The sequence below is a fragment of the Entelurus aequoreus genome, linkage group LG06 (assembly GCF_033978785.1).
Source record: "Entelurus aequoreus isolate RoL-2023_Sb linkage group LG06, RoL_Eaeq_v1.1, whole genome shotgun sequence".
Lineage (NCBI taxonomy): Eukaryota > Metazoa > Chordata > Actinopteri > Syngnathiformes > Syngnathidae > Entelurus > Entelurus aequoreus.
Genome location: NC_084736.1, coordinates 72,918,300 through 72,937,039, shown reverse-complemented (window position 1 = coordinate 72,937,039; position 18,740 = coordinate 72,918,300). Strand labels below are relative to the sequence as shown.

Below are 18,740 nucleotides of genomic sequence, written 5' to 3'. Positions count from 1 at the left end.
AGGTGACTGTTGGCAGCTAAATAATCTTAACAGTACAGGATAAACATAGCTTTGAGAGGTTTCTTTTAGGGGTGTGGAAAAAAATAGATTCGAATTCGAATCGCGATTCTCACGTTGTGCGATTCAGAATCGATTCTCATTTTTAAAAAATCGATTTTCTTCTAAAATTTATTTATTTTAAATGTTTTATCTTTTTATTTTTAATTAATCAATCCAACAAAACAATACACAGCAATACCATAACAATGCAATCCAATTCCAAAACCAAACCAGACGCAGCAACACTCAGAACTGCAATAAACAGAGCAATTGAGAGGAGACACAAACACGACACAGAACAAACCAAAAGCAGTGAAACAAAAATGAATATTATCAACAACAGTATCAATATTACCGTAGTTACAATTTCAACATAGCAGTGATTAAAAATCCCTCATTGACATTATCATTAGACATTTATAAAAAAAATTTAAAAAAAGAACAATAGTGTCACAGTGGCTTACACTTGCATCGCATCTCATAAGCTTGACAACACACTGTGTCCAATATTTTCACAAAGGTAAAATAAGTCATTCTGTAGAGAAATCTCGTTCGTTGGTTAACCTTTTTGATTACCTTGGTTGCCATTTTGTCACAGGAAAGGTTAGCCTCTAGAATGGAACCTAGGTAGGTGACCTCATCTTTCCTGGTGATGACACTGTCACCTACTTTTATGTTGAAGTCATTGACTCTCTTAAGTTTGATGTGGGACCCAAACAGGATGGATTCTGTTTTACCCAAGTGTATGGATAGCTTGTTGTCAGCGAGCCAGGTGCAAGTTCTACAGAGCTCAGCACTGAGGATTTTCTCCACCTGTGACTTGTCCTTGCCGGATACCAGCAAGGCAGAGTCATCCGCAAACAAAAACAATTCACAGTCGCATGCCGATGACATGTCGTTTATGTATATTAGGAACAGTAAAGGTCCCAATATACTGCCTTGGGGGACTCCACAGCTCACCGAGAGGGGGGGGACACGGTGCCGTTCACCTCTACCACCTGCTCCCTCCCCTCCAAGTAAGACTGCATCCAGCTCCAAGAGGTTTTGTTAAATCCGATTGCTCTGAGCTTATCCAACAGTATAGCGTGGTTAACGGTGTCAAAGGCCTTCTGAAGGTCCAGCATGACCATGCCGCAGTATTTGCCCGCGTCCACCTCATGTTTGATGTGGTCGGTCAGATAGAGAAGGCATGTGTCAGTGGAGTGGTTAGTTCTGAAGCCGGATTGGAATTTGTACATGAGTTTATTAGTGGCAAGGTAACTATCGACCTGTTCATAAACTATTTTCTCCATTACTTTCGAAATGGAGCTGAGAATAGAAACAGGTCGGTAGTTGCCAGGTTCCAATTTGCTTCCTTTTTTAAAGAGGGGAGTTACTCTTGTTATCTTAAAATCTTTTGGTACTTGGCCTTGTGTAATTGATAGGTTTATTATGTGCGTGATGATCGGGGCAATGATGGAGGCAGAGTCCCTGAGGAATCTGGAGGGAATATTATCAAGGCTGGTGGCCTTGTTAGGGTGGAGCGCGCTCAATTTTTTAAACACCTCATCAGCTGTGACCATTTCTAATTTGAAATCATCGTTGGATACTCCTAGCTTTCTGTAGAAGGCTTTAATGTGTTCTACACCAAAGCGACCAGAGTGGTGGGACAGCTTGTTGACAAGAGTTGCGGCTATGCTGGTGAAAAAGATGTTAAGTCTGCTAGCTACCTCCATTTTGTCTGTAATGAGGGAGTCACCCTCCTTGATGCTGATGTTGGTGAGACTTGTTTTAAGTTTCTGGCTGCAACCAGGAAGCTGGTTGTTGAGAATTTTCCAGAGCTCACGTGGCTTTTTCGTGTTTTCCTCTATTTTGTCGTTAATGTAATTTTTTTTTAAGGATTTAGTCAGGTTGGTTGACTTATTTCTTAATTTATTGCATTGCTTTTTGAGAGTTTTTTTTTGAGAGTATTTTTCAGACTATAAATCGCCGTTTTTTTCAGTTTGGCCGGGGGTGCGACTTATACTCAGGAGCGACTTATGTGTGAAATTATTAACACATTACCGTAAAATATCAAATAATATTATTTAGCTCATTCACGTAAGAGACTAGACGTATAAGATTTCATGAGATTTAGCGATTAGGAGTGACAGATGGTTTGGTAAACATATAACATACAATCCCCTCCGTGGTAGCAGGAACCCCTATATACTACGGTAATTACACATCAAAACCCTGCGGCTTATAGTCGGGTGCGGCTTATATATGGAGCAATCTGTATTTTCCCCTAAATTTAGCTGGTGCGGCTTATAGTCAGGTGCGGCTTATAGTCCGGAAATTACGGTACTACTCTGCTTGCATGTCAGCAGACTGGGGTAGATCCTGCTGAAATCTTATGTATTGAATGAATAGAGAATCGTTTTGAATCGGGAAAATATCGTTTTTGAATCAAGAATCGTGTTGAATTGAAAAAAAGTCTATTTTGAATCGAATCGTGACCCCAAGAATCGATATTGAATCGAATCATGGGACACCGAAAGATTCACAGTTTTAGTTTCTTTGCACTAAAATTCAGGTTTACAGAATATTTTGCACTTTAAGTCTATATATTATTATTATCATTATTATTATTTACTTTGTGTAATAAAGTCAACCCATTAAATCCTTAGTAATCTGTGTCTTTTTGTTACAATTTACTTTAATAAACTTTGGAAATAAGTTAAAATCAAGTCGTGGACTTTAACGTGTAAAGCAAATCATGTAAGCAATGATATAATAATAAAATAATCGCTGACTACCGTATTATTCAGACTATAAATCGCCGTTTTTTTCAGTTTGGCCGGGGGTGCGACTTATACTCAGGAGCGACTTATGTGTGAAATTATTAACACATTACCGTAAAATATCAAATAATATTATTTAGCTCATTCACGTAAGAGACTAGACGTATAAGATTTCATGAGATTTAGCGATTAGGAGTGACAGATGGTTTGGTAAACATATAGCATGTTCTATATGTTATAGTTATTCGAATGACTCTTACCATAATATGTTACGTTAACATACCAGGCACATTCTCAGTTGGTTATTTATGCCTCATATAACGTACACTTATTCAGCCTGTTGTTCACTATTCTTTATTTATTTTAAATTGCCTTTCAAATGTCTATTCTTGGTGTTGGGTTTTATCAAATAAATTTCCCCCAAAAAATGCGACTTATACTCCAGTGCGACTTATATATGTTTTTTTCCTTCTTTATTATGCCTTTTCGGCCGGTGCGACTTATACTCCGGAGCGACTTATACTCCGAAAAATACGGTAAATCTTTAGTAATCTGTGTCTTTTGTTACAATTTACTTTAATAACCTTTGGAAATAAGTTAAAATCAAGTTGGACTTTTGAACGCGTAAAGCAAATCATCTAAGCAATGGCATAAAATAAAATAATCGCTGACTAGTCAACTCTTAAAGGGGTCCTATTATGCAAAACCGACTTTTTCATTGTTTTTGTGTTTTATGGATCACCATAAGTCCAGAAGAAAAGAAAAAATCTAACTATTGAGGCATTGCGGCGATATTTATAAAATAAAATTGCCTTCTTCTAAAATAGTTCTCAACAAGCCGCTTTGAATTTTAGACTTTTGTGACATATTTGACCAGAGTTACGAAGAGCTTCGCGTGAATCTACCATATTTATTCAGTTGTACTCAATATGTTCTTTATTTTTCTCTATCCTCTTATCATGGGGCAGGGTGGCTCATGCACATGACATGTCCTGCGTATCTAATTGCATCATCATGCACGCTATTTGTCAATACAACACTAAAATTCCTCTTTTAGAGGTTGAGTCATCTTGCAAGTCATTTTTCTTCCAAAAGAAAAGTAGAGCAAAGGTTACTATAATTTGTTGTCGGACTTGTTTTACCAAACGACTATGGCATTGTGCCCGGAGCATTAAGACCGCAACCTCAAAAAATTTAATCAGCTAAAAGTATTCCCATTATTACGAAAAGACAGCTGGCGTCTGACAAGTAAGTATAGAGCTCATGTGCTCTTGGAAATACCAGAGGACATTATTAAGAGTTGTAAACAAGATAGTTGACAATACCTGGCTTCTTCCCCGTCTTCTGTAGTTCCTTCGCACTATGTTCTTATAGTTCTCATTCTTTTTGGTCAAATAATAAAAGAGCACACATTCTGCCACCGTCTGAAAAAAAATTAAAGAAATGTGATTTGCCTGGAAATGTGATTTCCTGATAAGACTGAGTTACACAGGTAAATGCAAAACCCGTACCTTTCTTTCTAGAAAAGATGCGATCAAACCAAAGTTTTTAGGGTGCTGAATAAATCTGTGGGAGGAAGGGAGAAAAATACAACATGAAATACTAGAAAAACATGCTCTGAGCATTCAAAACCTAACAAAAGAGAATGATTGAATTAAAGATTTATATTTTAATAATATGTCATGCATGCAACCCAATCGAGCTTATATCATTTAGCATCCAAGAAATCAACAACTAATCGATTAAATCGATTATAAAAATAGTTGTCGATTAATTTAGTCATCGATTCGTTGGATCTATGCTATGCGCATGCGCAGAGGCATTTTATTTTTTTTATAATTATTTTTTTTTATAAACCTTTATTTAGAAACTGCAACATGTACAAACAGCTGAGAAACAATAATCAAAATAAGTATGGTGCCAGTATGCTGTTTTTTTTTCAATAAAATACTGGAAAGGATAGAAATGTAGTTTGTGTCTTTTATCCGATTAGTAATCGATTAATCGAAGTAATAATCAACAGATTAATCGATTATCAAATTAATCGTTAGTTGCAGCCCTATATATCACATTCATTTGTTATAGTCCAAGCTTGTAAAGATACATTGAAGATATTTCCGAGGAAAAGCATTTTTAAAAAGTGTTACTCTCGGTGTGCTTCAAAAGCATTTTCCCCATGTGTAAAGAAAAAATGCAATTCTTTGCTTAAAATATCCTGGCCCTTTTATTATGAGCACATAACCAACATTGAGTACAATAATGCTCATCCAGAATTTGGCTAATATGAAATTTTAGAAAGTGTATTCATTTTTTTTAAACAAACTTACAAGTACACTGCAAAAACTGAAATCTAAGTAAGATTAAATATCTCAAATAAGGGTGATATTTGCTTATTTTCTGTCTGATAAGATAATTCTTCTCACTAAGCAGAATTTATGTTACAGTGTTTAACTTGTCTTAAAGTTTTTGGTCCTAAATTATCTCAGTAAGATATTACTATTATTATATTGTATGACCTATATTGAGTAAAACATGCTTGAAACTAGAACATCAACTGTTGCAAAGCTGTGTCAACAACACTCACAAGTATAAAACTACTTTTTTAAAGTAATAATTTCTTATTTCAAGCATGAAAGAAAAAATCATGATGCCGAGCGCATATCATTATGTCAAGATAATGGCACTAGCATTTACTTAATTTAAGAATATTTTTCAACATATTGAGCAAAAAGGTCTCTTTTTTTTCTTCCAAGAAAAGTGCACTTGTAATTAGTGAGAATATACTTATTTGAAGGTATTTTTGGGTTCATTGAGGTTAGCTAATTTTACTTGTTTTGGAAAGTCTTGACAAGCCAAATTTTCTTGTTCTATTGGCAGATAATTTTGCTTAGTTCAAATAAAATACCCCTAATTTTTATTTATTTTTTTCTTGTTTTTGAACACTGACTTTTTGCAGTGTATACATAGTTTATTTCACGACCCACTTTTCATATGATTCAATTTCCGAGTGAAATTTGGCCCCGCCCATCGCATACTGTCTTGGTAATCGTACAGCCAAAACAATGCGTCTAAATGTAATTATTTAAATTGCTTTAAATGTTTATGTATCAATTGCATTCATCATCTATATGAATTTCACATTATTTTCTGCATTTATTCTATATTTCTTCAGTACAATATGGTTTGTTATATTATATTTTGGTGTCTGTAATGGATTATTTGGATTTGCATTTTTTCCTAATAAAATTGTATTCAATAAATGTGTTGTATGATTTGGCCCCTCGTCTGAATTTTTGAACAGATTACTAACAAAAACTGAGGTACAACTGTATATCAACGGTGTTTCAATGATACATTTATGACAGGCTGTAGGCTATGGGTCGACAGAGCTCAGGAGTTATAGTGGCCGTAATTTGAAGTTACAGATTTGACCCTGAGCTCCTTCAGGGACCGTGTTATTTATCTTTGAGCAAGACACTAAAAACTCTATTTGCTCTTGATGGTTGCCAACTTGCATGGAAGCCTCCAGTATCATTGTATGAATGGGATGCAAAGCAATAAGTGTCAAGCCCTTCCTACAAACATGCTACACAAATGCACTACATTGACCATCCTGACTTTTACTAAAGAGTTGACCTTACTTCTCTCTGAAAGTGTCCTTTTCTTGCTCGCTCCACATGTTCATGACCTGCCGGTCCTTGTACACCTTCATGGGGTCATCCATCAGTCCATTCATGTTGATGAACTTGATGCGCTGCTGCTCGGCATCAAACAGCATTGGAGGGACGACTGCCAGCTGTCGCATTTGCTTCTCTGTGTTCTGACATTTACACATGACACACACCAGACACAAACACAACATGGACATGAGAACGCTGGTTATCAAGCGGGAAACTCAGAGTTTGAGACTAAGTCATAAATCGGCTGCAACCTTATGGTAGTTTTTAAAGTACTAAAGAGGTCAGAGAGCAAGGGAGGAAGTTAAGCTTCCTCACCACTCTCAGTAGTCTGAGACATGTTCCACATCAAATGTGAACTCTGCACACAGTTACCTTTTCCTTGGACTCTCTAAGAGGTAACTAACTCACATTTAGGGCTGCAACAACTAAACGATTAAATCGATTAAAATTGATTATAAAAATAGTTGCCGTCTAATTTAGTCATCGATTCGTTGGATCTATGCTATGCGCATGCGCAGAGGCTTTTTTTATTTATTTGTTTTTTATAAACCTTTATTTATAAACTGCAACATTTAAGAACAGCTGAGAAACAATAATCAAAATAAGTATGGTGCCAGTATGCTGTTTTTTTTCAATAAAATACTGTAAAGGATAGAAATGTAGTTTGTCTCTTTTATCCGATTATTAATCGATCAATCGAAGTAATAATCGACAGATTAATCGAATTTAAAATTAATTGTTAGTTGCAGCCCTACTAACATCATATGCTTATTTTGAAAATGTAATTTTGTTTGTAGATTACCGTATTTTTCGGAGTATAAGTCGCACCGGAGTATAAGTCGCACCGGCCGAAAATGCATAATAAATAAGGAAAAAAACATATATAAGTCGCACTGGAGTATAAGTCGCATTTTTTGGGGGAAATTTATTTGATAAAACCCAACACCAAGAATAGACATTTGAAAGGCAATTTAAAATAAATAAAGAATAGTGAACAACAGGCTGAATAAGTGTACGTTATATGAGGCATAAATAACCAACTGAGAACGTGCCTGGTATGTTAACGTAACATATTATGGTAAGAGTCATTCAAATAACTATAACATATAGAACATGCTATACGTTTACCAAACAATCTGTCACTCCTAATTGCTAAAACCCATGAAATCTTATATGTATAGTCTCTTACGTGAATGGGCTAAATAATATTATTGGATATTTTACGGTAATGTGTTAATAATTTCACACATAAGTCGCTCCAGAGTATAAATCGCACCCCCGGCCAAACTATGAAAAAAACTGCGACTTATAGTCCGAAAAATACGGTATATGCAATCTGTTGTGTTCCCTAATTTTCAGTGTACATAAATGAAGGTGTGTGTTGCTGAGCCACATAATCTGGACTGGACCTGGTTTTAAAGGCCTACTGAAACCCACTACTACCGACCACGCAGTCTGATATATATATCAGATATATATATATATATCAATGATGAAATCTTAACATTGCAACACATGCCAATACGGCCGGGTTAACTTATAAAGTGCAATTTTAAATTTCCCGCCACACTTCCGGTTGAAAAAGCCTTCGAAGGATGACGTATGCGCGTGACGTAGCCCGAGGAACAGAGGTATGCCTTCTCCATTGAATACAATACAAAAAAGCTCTGTTTTCATTTCATAATTCCACAGTATTCTGGACATCTGTGTTGGTGAATCTTTTGCAATTTGTTTAATGAACAATGGAGGCTGCAAAGAAGAACGTTGTAGGTGGCTGTAGCAACACAAGGACCACTTACTCAGATAGCAGACGCCTAGCCGATGCTAGCAGACGCCTAGCCGATGCTAGCAGACCCACCGCACGGATGATCTGGTGAAGTCCTTCGTCGCGCCGTCAATCGCTGGAACGCAGGTGAGCACGGGTGTTGCTGAGCAAAGCAGATGATGGCTGGCTGGCGTAGGTGGAGCGCTAATGTTTTTAATCATAGCTCTGTGAGCTCCGGTTGCTAAGTTAGCCTTAGCGTCATTAGCAACAGCATTGTTAAGCTTTGCCAGGCTGAGATCTAATAACCGTGTAGTTACATGTACATGGTTTAATAGTATTGTCGATCTTCTGTCTATCCTTCCAGTCAGGGATTTATTTATTTTGTTTCTATCTGCATTTGAGACAGATGCTATCACGTTAGCTCATGCTAAAGATGCTAAAGAGCTTCGTCGATGTATTGTCGTGGAGATAAAAGGCACTGTAATGTCCATTTCGGGTTCTCGACTCTCATTTTCAAGAGGATATAGTATCCGAGGTGGTTTAAAATACAAATCCGTGATCCACAATAGAAAAAGGAGAGAGTGTGGAATCCAATGAGCCAGCCTGTACCTAAGTTACGGTCAGAGCGAAAAAAAATATGTATTTCACTGCATTCTAGTCCGTCACTCTAACGTTCCTCGTCCACGAATCTTTCATCCTTGCTCAAATTAATGGGGTAATCGTCACTTTCACGGTCCGAATAGCTCTAGCTGCGTTGAAAACAATAGGAAAATATGAGGGAGTGAACAACTGACAACGTCACACTACTTCCGGTAGGGGAAAGTTTTTTTTTTATCAGAGACCAAAAGTTGCGAACTTTATCGACGTTGTTCTATACTAAATCCTTTCAGCAAAAATATGGCAATATCGCAAAATGATCAAGTATGACACATAGAATGGATCTGCTATCCCCGTTTAAATAAAAAAAATTCATTTCAGTAGGCCTTTAAGAACCCTTTAAACAATCTAACTTTATTGACAACCTGGTCTGGTGAAGATAAGGTCCTTTTTTAAAATAAAAAAAAAATAAGATAAGATAAATAAATAGAAAACATGTTCTTGAATAAAAAAGAAAGTAAAACAATATAAAAACAATTACATAAAAAATAGTAATTAATGAAAATGTTAGTGGACCAGAAGCACACACAATCATGTGTGCTTCAAGGACTGTATCCCTTGCAGACTGTAGTGTTTTATATTGTAGGAACCAGAAATTTAATAACAGAAAGAAACAACCCCTTTTGTGTGAATGAGTGTAAAAATAAATAAATAAATTTAAAAAAATCACATTATATCAAATAACACCTATGTCAGGAATGGTTGAGTGTGCCTTTAGTGAAAGGAAATGCTTAAATAAAAAGTGGGAGAAAGTGGCAGGGTATGTTAAACCGCTTGCCTGGTGGAGGGGCAGTAATACCCACGGTAGGATGTGAAATTCAGCATAGGCGGTCTATTCACATCTTTCACACAGTAGATTTGTCTAGAAAAAATAAAAAGTAGGAATGGGCATTGGATGAAATATTACGTAAATTGAAGAAAAAAAACAACATGGAATTAGCACAGGTTTGTGATTTTGAATTAAGGGCAAAATTATTTTTCAAAATATACTGAATGAGGATGTGCAAAGTGTATGAAAATATAGACTAACTGAACTTTTTGTGATGTTGAGATACACATAATTTGATGACGTGATACAATAGGATTACACACTTTATTTGGCGTCTACCAGTCTCTGTTGTGGTGCATTAACTTTGCCAAAAAACAAAGTATTTTGTAATTGAATCATTTGGTACAAAATAACCATGCAACAAATGTGCCTCTCTTCCAAGCAGCTGTGAACTATTTGTTCTGTCATCAACAGTGACCTCTGCTGATTGCTGGCTCAGTGTAAAATCAATTATGCAACATTTACTTTTCGACATAAGAACTTCATCAAATTAATTGATGATCAACCTAGGTTAATGAAAATAATAAATAAAAAAACGAGGCAACAAAAGTAAAATTGACTTATGTATATTAGCTTCTACTCTTCTCTATAAATAATGAACGTAATAGGTGACCTAATCTACATTTGTACTTTGTTATGTGCGCTGACGTTTCCCTGGAATGTAATTTCCTGAAAAAGGACCAACAAGGTATTTATTCTATTCTTAATGCTACAGTTGTGGTCAAAAGTTAATAATGTCATGGCTGTCTTGAGTTTCCAATCATTTCTACAACTCTTATTTTTTTTGTGATAGAGTGATTGGAGCACATACTTGTTGGTCACAAAAAACATTGATGAAGTTTGGTTCTTTTATGAATTTATTATGGGTCTACTGAAAATGTGAGCAAATGTGCTGGGTCAAAAGTATACATACAGCAATGTTAATATTTGGTTACATGTCCCTTTGCAAGTTTCACGGCAATAAGACACTTTTGGTAGCCATCCACAAGCTTCTGGTTGAATTTTTGACCACTCCTCTTGACAAAATTGGTGCAGTTCAGCTGAATTTGTTGGTTTTCTGACATGGACTTGTTTCTTCAGCATTGTCCACACGTTTAAGTCAGGACTTTGGGAAGGCCATTCTAAAACCTTAATACTAGCCTGATTTAGCCATTCCTTTACCACTTTTGACATGTGTTTGGGGTCATTGTCCCCAACCTCTGGGCTGATGATTTTACGTTGTCCTGAAGAATTTGGAGGTAATCCTCCTTTTTCATTGTCCCCTTTACTCTTTGTAAAGCAGCAGTTCCATTGGCAGCAAAACAGGCCCAGAGCATAATACTACCACCACCATGCTTGACGGTAGGAATGGTGTTCCTGGGATTAAAGGCCTCACCTTCTCTCCTCCAAACATATTGCTGGATATTGTGGCCAAACAACACAATTTTTGTTTCATCTGACCACAGAACTTTCCTCCAGAAGGTCTTATCTTTGTTCATGTGATGTCAGATGAAACAAACCCCAAACACACGTCAAAAGTGGTAAAGGAATGGCTAACTCAGGCAAGAATTAAGGTTTTAGAATGGCTTTCCCAAAGTCCTGACTTAAACGTGTGGACAATGCTGAAAAAACAAGTCCATGTCAGAAAACCAACAAATTTAGCTGAACTGCACCCATTTGACAATCATTGGTACTTTAATCTTTATCTTTGTCAAGAGGAGTGGTCAAAGGACCTGTAACCAAATATTAACATTCTTTATAAAGCTGTCCTCTAATTGTTGCCATGCACCGAGTAGTTTCTCATACTTGTGTTACTTATTTTATCAAGATGTACTTACTCTACTTAATTATTTGAAACAAATACTCAAACCACATTACAGTCTTCTGGTCCCTGCAATTGCTCTTTTTATAGGGCGGTCTTCAAATAGTCAAAGATTCGACTCAAAAGAGTTTGATTCGACTATCAACCTCAGTCTGTTTTTTTCCCCCATTATCTCCCAGACCCACGCTTCCAGGACATTCCACTACAACAAAACAAAACTTCCAGGCTACAAAAGTGAACATTTGACATTGTGAATACACTGCGAGTCAAGGGACACACCAATGCTGGCAGAAAAGCTCACCTCGTGCTCTGATATTCCGTCAATGATCTCAGAGACCTCATGTTCACTGCGCGCCGCAGAAGAGGCCAATCCACTTCCTCGCTGCCCGACACGGCTACAACGACATTTAATACAAAAATAAGAGAAGAATGCACAATTCATTCTGCGACCGAGCAACCTGCACTGCACAATGTAACAATTTCACAAGCAGCATTCATTGATTAAGTCTGTTGCAGATGTAATTCCAGCTCACCTCTGCATTCGTTCCTGCAACTCTCTCTGCTTGCGGATCTCTGGGAACTGTTTCTCGTAGTACTCCCGCACCTTGCTCTCCTTGGCTCGGCGCCGGGGGTTGTTTTCAATGCGCTCCACCTTCTTCTCCCAGGCTTCCATCATTTGGTCATAGCGCTGGCAGAACTTCTGTTCCTAAATTGCCACATATGAAGCAGGGAGCAGCTCGTTATAAACGTGGCGTACATGTGGCTCTTCCTTTACCTCCTTGCTTTTCGCTCACCTTTGCCAGCAAGAGTCTTCAATAAAGGTAAACGGGATGTTAAATGTTCATTTATCCATTTCATTCGTCGTTTGTATGTATTTCACATTATTTTCTGCATGTAACATTATAATTATTCTTTATAGAATGTGTTTTGTGTTAATGTTTTTGGTTGTCTGGACCTGATTAAATGGATATATATTATTTATTGTGGAAACATTGCTTTGGTTTTCGTTCATATCGGTTTCCGTCTGATCTTTTTGAATGGATTACTAATGAAAACCGAGGTATTACTGTGTGACATAATAATAATAAAACATTTTTTTTAAATATCATATACTGCAGATACTGAGTTACTCCTTAAACAGACCTGGGCAAATTAAGGCCCGGGGGCCACATGCGGCCCGTTAAGCTTTTCAATCTGGCCCGCCCGACATTCCCAAATAATTTTTTTAGATCTTTAAGATGGAAACTGTAGCCGTCATTATGATGTGCAGTCATGTTTTCTAATGACCGTGAGTCTTGAACTATACAAAGTATTTCAATGGTTGGAATCTGCGCTTTTGCATTATATACTAGTTACTATGGTAATCTAATTAGTTACGATGGTAATCTAAGTCACAGCAGTTCAGACGAGGCACCAAGAAGTGTGGGTGGGGAGCGTTTCCACAGAGTGTTCCCAGAGCGGCCTGAAATGCAGGTGTCAGGGACAGACGCGGAAGGAGATTTTTACAACAAAGTTCTACAAGAAAAGTGATATTATATCAGATTGTAGGTGTTTTTTTGTTTTTTTTTACTCTTTGCGTTCATATTTTGCAGCGTTTGTTGCATTTTGTTGTGTTTCGCTTAATTGTAAATAATGTGGATGGAGAGGGGGTGTGACGTTCATATGTTGTCAATATTCAGTGTTTTATCGTTCATAGTTAATATTGTAAATCCCACATTCTTTATATTCATGTACATTCTGGGTGTCTCATTCAGTAGAACATGTAAAATTCCATTCCGTTTCCTAAGGCGGTCTGTCATAACGTTTTTAGCATTCAATCAGACATTATTGTGAGGTTTTGAATTAGCATTCCTAAAAATAGGACCCAAACACACACACATATTGTACAGCAGATTGTCACAGCTTATATATGTGTGTGTGTGTGTGCGTATATTTATATTTATATAAATATATATTTATATAAATATATATATAGATAGATAGATAGATAGATAGATAGATAGATAGATAGATAGATAGATAGATAGATAGATAGATAGATAGATAGATAGATAGATAGATAGATAGATAGATAGATATACTGGTCCCCAAACACATTTTTTTCTTTAAATGTGGCCCCCGAGTCAAAATAATTGCCCAGGCCTGTCCTTAAATAAGCTACAAAGCGGTTGACTGCAAAAATCTAAGCATTCTAAAAACACCAGTCTTTTAGATCTCGTATGTGTATTTGTTGCAAATTAAAACTTTTCATTCTGGTATTAAATGTACCGTATTTTTCGGACTATAAGTCGCAGTTTTTTTCATAGTTTGGCCGGGGGTGCGACTTATACACAGGAGTGACTTATGTGTGAAATTATTAACACATTACCGTAAAATATCAAATAATATTATTTAGCTCATTCACGTAAGAGACTAGACGTATAAGATTTCATGGGATTTAGCGATTAGGAGTGACAGATTGTTTGGTAAACGTATAGCATGTTCTATATGTTAGTTATTTGAATGACTCTTACCATAATATGTTACCTTAACATACCAGGCACGTTCTCAGTTGGTTATTTATGCCTCATATAACGTACACTTATTCAGTCTGTGGTTCACTATTCTTTATTTATTTTAAATTGCCTTTCAAATGTCTATTCTTGTTTTTTTCCTTCTTTGTTATGCATTTTCGGCCGGTGCGACTTACACTCCGGAGCAACTTATACTCCGAAAAATACGGTACTTAAAAATATAGAAATATAGAAATAAAATTTTGTAAAAAAAAAAAAAAGTCAAGCTAGACATTTCTGCTGTGATTATCTTCCAAGATGCAATCTATTTTTTTACTGGGAAGATAAAAACATCAACAAAATGTTCCCTGGAAAATTGAAAAACTGTCTGAGTTCAAGCATACTTCATCAATCACTGCTTTATGTATAGCTATGCTCGTTGGCTTAGTTTAACCTGAACATAATTTCAAGCAAAAGCTTTTCTCTATTTTATTTTCTGACAGAAAGTACCATAAAAACACATCCAGGTTGTGGTTATCCAGGAATGTAATCTGCAATGTTGCTTTTAATAGAAGTGATTATCCCTCAGGACAATGTAAGTACAGTAAAATAAATCATACATATAGCCCAGGCCTGGGCAATTATTTTGACTCGGGGGCCACATTTAGAGAAAAAAATGTGTCTGGGGGCCGGTATATCTATCTATCTATCTATCTATATATATATTTATATAAATATAAATATACGCACACACACACACACACATATATAAGCTGTGACAATCTGCTGTACAATATGTGTGTGTTTGGGTCCTATTTTTAGGAATACTAATTCAAAACCTCACAATAATGTCTGATTGAATGCTAAAAACGTTATGACAGACCGCCTTAGGAAACGGAATGGAATTTTACATGTTCTACTGAATGAGACACCCAGAATGTACATGAATATAAAGAATGTGGAATTTACAATATTAACTATGAACGATAAAACACTGAATATTGACAACATATGAACGTCACACCCCCTCTCCATCCACATTATTTACAATCAAGCGAAACACAAAAAAAATGCAACAAACACTGCAAAATATGAACGCGAAGAGTAAAACAAACAAAACACCTACAATCTGATATAATATCACTTTTCTTGTAGAACTTTGTAAAAATCTCCTTCCGCGTCTGTCCCTGACACCCGCATTTCAGGCCGCTCTGGGAACACTCTGTGGAAACACTCCCCACCCACACTTCTTGGTGCCTCGTCTGAACTGCTGTGACTTAGATTACCATCGTAACTAATTAGATTACCATAGTAACTAGTATATAATGCAAAAGCGCAGATTTCAACCATTGAAATACTTTGTATAGTTCAAGACTCACGGTCATTAGAAAACATGACTGCACATCATAATGACGGCTACAGTTTCCATCTTAAAGATCTAAAAAAATTATTTGGGAATGTCCGGCGGGCCAGATTGAAAAGCTTAACGGGCCGCATGTGGCCCCTGGGCCTTAATTTGCCCAGGTCTGATAGAGCCCAAAGTATCTTTTTCCACCTTAAAATGGCTGCTGACCCAGTTTTTAACTCCTCATCCATCATCGGGCAAATCCCAGCAGAGAGTCAAAATACTGAGTTCACTTACCCACTGCTTACGAGCATGGTTTCTTCTTTTGAAGTACAAGATGAGTTTTTTCCTCATCGCTTGATTTCTAAGATGTTCAAAAAAAATAAACAGGCATTACTAAAACAGTGGTGCTCCATTCGCTTTTTAAAGTGTCCTCAAACATGGTGATTGTATGAACATATTACTGAAGGATGAACATGACATTGGATTTCTGTCAGATGTACAATCAGGGATGTTTTAGTTTTAGCATTGTGAACTTAGAAAACGTAGAAAAGCGCTATACAAGTGTAACCCATTTATCATTTATTTATACAAGATTCAAAAGCAAAACAATATTATTATTAGGTTTTCATACATCTTTCACTTGATTCTTCAGTGCATGTTAACATGCTGACTGAATGTACAGGTACAGGACTAAAACAAAATGAACACAATGCTTAAAGCAGCCAGCTACAGTTGCTCAAATAAAGGTCAGAGCCAGAAAATCCCCTTAGGCAGTCGCTCAGTTTGTCTCGCTCTTCACTGCAAGACAGACTTTTATTCCTGACAATTAATCTGTCAGTTGTAAGGTCACATTCCCCGCTGATTCATGTAATCGTCTTCTACATGTGTCCCTTTAACTTAGCGGAGGGGTCACTTACAAGGAGAAAGGACTACAAAAAGGACTACTAGCGGTGTGAGTTATATGTCACAACTGCAAGACGACCTGATAAGATTTATTGGGTGAAAAAAATAAACACTCTGATAATCTTCCCTCCGTTACACAACATGTTATCTGCGGTATAAAGCCAAGTTAAATCCAAACAGTCCCAACGCCGAGCATGCATAAACACTGACAAACAGTCCCAGACACCCACTCACACACAAAAGGTCACGAACTGAGCCAAACTGTTACTGCATCAAAGATGAACTCTATAACAAATCAGCTGGATTTGACCTGTGCTTGTACATTACAGGTACAGGTACAAAAACATCGGACCAGCTCTAAAATCAAGGCAAGGGCACTCAAATCTGGCAAAATAAGCAAAAAGTTGAATATAATACAGAGGAAACTGATGACAGAGATGTGACAAATCTGGTACCTTGGAGGATTACGCAGGGCTTCTCAGAACCAAAATGATGTGTGCAAATGCAATTACTATATTCTTTATTCATCTAATGCAGATGTTGAAAACACAGGCACAGGTAGCCTAATTGCCAGCTTCTGAGTCTGTAAGAGTGTGTTTGATTGGTATCATAGTTGGCACACTGCAAAAACTGAAATCTAAGTAAGATTAAATATCTCAAATAAGGGTGATATTTGCTTATTTTCTGTCTGATAAGATAACTCTTCTCACTAAGCAGATTTTATGTCAGAGTGTTTTACTTGTTTTAAGGGTTTTGGTCCTAAATGATCTCAGTAAGATATTACAGCTTGTTGCTGAGATTTGATGACCTATATTGAGTAAAACATGCTTGAAACTAGAATATCAAGTGTTGCAAAGCTGTGTCATCAACACTCACAAGTATGAAACTACTTTTTTAAAGTAATAATTTCTTATTTCAAGCATTAAAAAAAAAAATCATGATTTTGACACAATTGCCCGATTGTAGCTGAGATAGGCTCCAGCACCCCCCGCGTCCCCTAAGGGAATAAGCGGTAGAAAATGTGGCAGGACACCTCTGCCTCTGTTTCACTTTATGTTGCTGGTAAATAATATGGTTGTAGTAGTAGGCTAAAGTTAAATTATTTAGTATGCACTAATTAAAGGGGCAGAGCTTTGAGACATTTTAGCTTTATATTTTATAATATATATTTTTTGTAAGAACCACAATTAATAAATATATTTCAGTGAATAACTTATTGTTCAAATCTGTATATAAATATGTACATAAAGTGTTGTAATTATATTGTAAAATGGATGGATGGATGGACGTTTAAAACAAAACTGTTATTATTAATTAGTAAGTATACATTTTTTGAGCCTTTTTAGAGAAAATCAAATCATTTTAGTAAATTATGCAAATTACTCGATGATGTCATGGTGACCACGGCCATAGCCACGCCCCCACCGCCACAGGTATCTTGGCAGTTTATGGGAAACACTGCCATGTGTTTTTGTTTCCTTTGTCTCACTTACAAAAGGGCGACAAGAGTGTTCTTTCTTTGCATTAGTTTTAGCACCTGGGTGGGTTTGTTCTATAGTGAAATTAAATGAATGGAGTGAATCCTCCTGTCAGTCATCCACTCTCTTTTCACTGCAAAAACTGAAATCTAAGTAAAATTAAATATCTCAAATAAGGGTGATATTTGCTTATTTTCTGTCTGAAAAGATAATTCTTCTCACTAAGTAGATTTTATGTTAGAGTGTTTTACTTGTTTTAAGGGTTTTTGGTCCTAAATGATCTCAGTAAGATATTACAGCTTGTTGCTGAGATTTTATGACCTATATTGTGTAAAACATGCTTGAAACTAGAATATCAACTGATGCAAAGCTGTGTCATCAACACTCACAAGTATAGAACTACTTTTTAAAGTAATAATTTCTTACTTCAAGCATGAGAAAAAAATCATGATGCCGAGCGCATATCATTATGTCGAGATAATGGCACTAGCATTTACTTAATTTAAGAATATTTTTCAACATATTGTGCAAAAAGGTCTCAGTTTGTTTTTCTACCAAGAAAAGTGCACTTGTTATTAGTGAGAATATATTCAAATCCACCATGTTGTGAAGCCGCAATATTTGAGGCACGATGTACAGTAGTGAGGGATGACTGTAGCATGTAATTTGGTCTCAAAACAATGTTGACAATAACATTATTTATTTCCAATAATTTGTGGGACGATGTATCAACAAATAAATGTATCATCGGCCCAGGCTCAGTGTCATTGTAAAAGTACATTTTCAAATGCCATGTTTTTAAAATGTGTGGTCCAAAGCCCCTTCCTCACTACATGGCATCTACTGTTCACTGCAGCTGTATTCAGGCCTACCCGCTGTTTGAGGTACAGTAGTCACTTTTCCGCTACAAAACAGTACTGCCTCAGATGATGCGGAAAACTGCTGTTAGGTCACTGGAAGGAAGCCGCATTAAAGGCATCAGTAAG

At 36.5% G+C, this 18,740-nt stretch overlaps 1 protein-coding gene across 1 annotated transcript in view; it reads right to left on the bottom strand.

Annotated features, from left to right (window-relative positions):
• The window catches only part of LOC133652752 (nuclear receptor corepressor 2-like), a 152,745-nt gene that overhangs the window by 12,173 nt on the left and 121,832 nt on the right, over positions 1-18,740 (bottom strand). Inside the window, exons 9-14 of the mRNA XM_062051803.1 lie at positions 15,668-15,734; positions 12,067-12,239; positions 11,835-11,928; positions 6,443-6,621; positions 4,313-4,367; positions 4,127-4,225 (exon numbers count right to left, since the gene is read on the bottom strand). Coding sequence (XP_061907787.1) covers positions 4,127-4,225; positions 4,313-4,367; positions 6,443-6,621; positions 11,835-11,928; positions 12,067-12,239; positions 15,668-15,734 — 667 coding nt within the window. The remainder of the gene's footprint in view (positions 1-4,126; positions 4,226-4,312; positions 4,368-6,442; positions 6,622-11,834; positions 11,929-12,066; positions 12,240-15,667; positions 15,735-18,740) is intronic.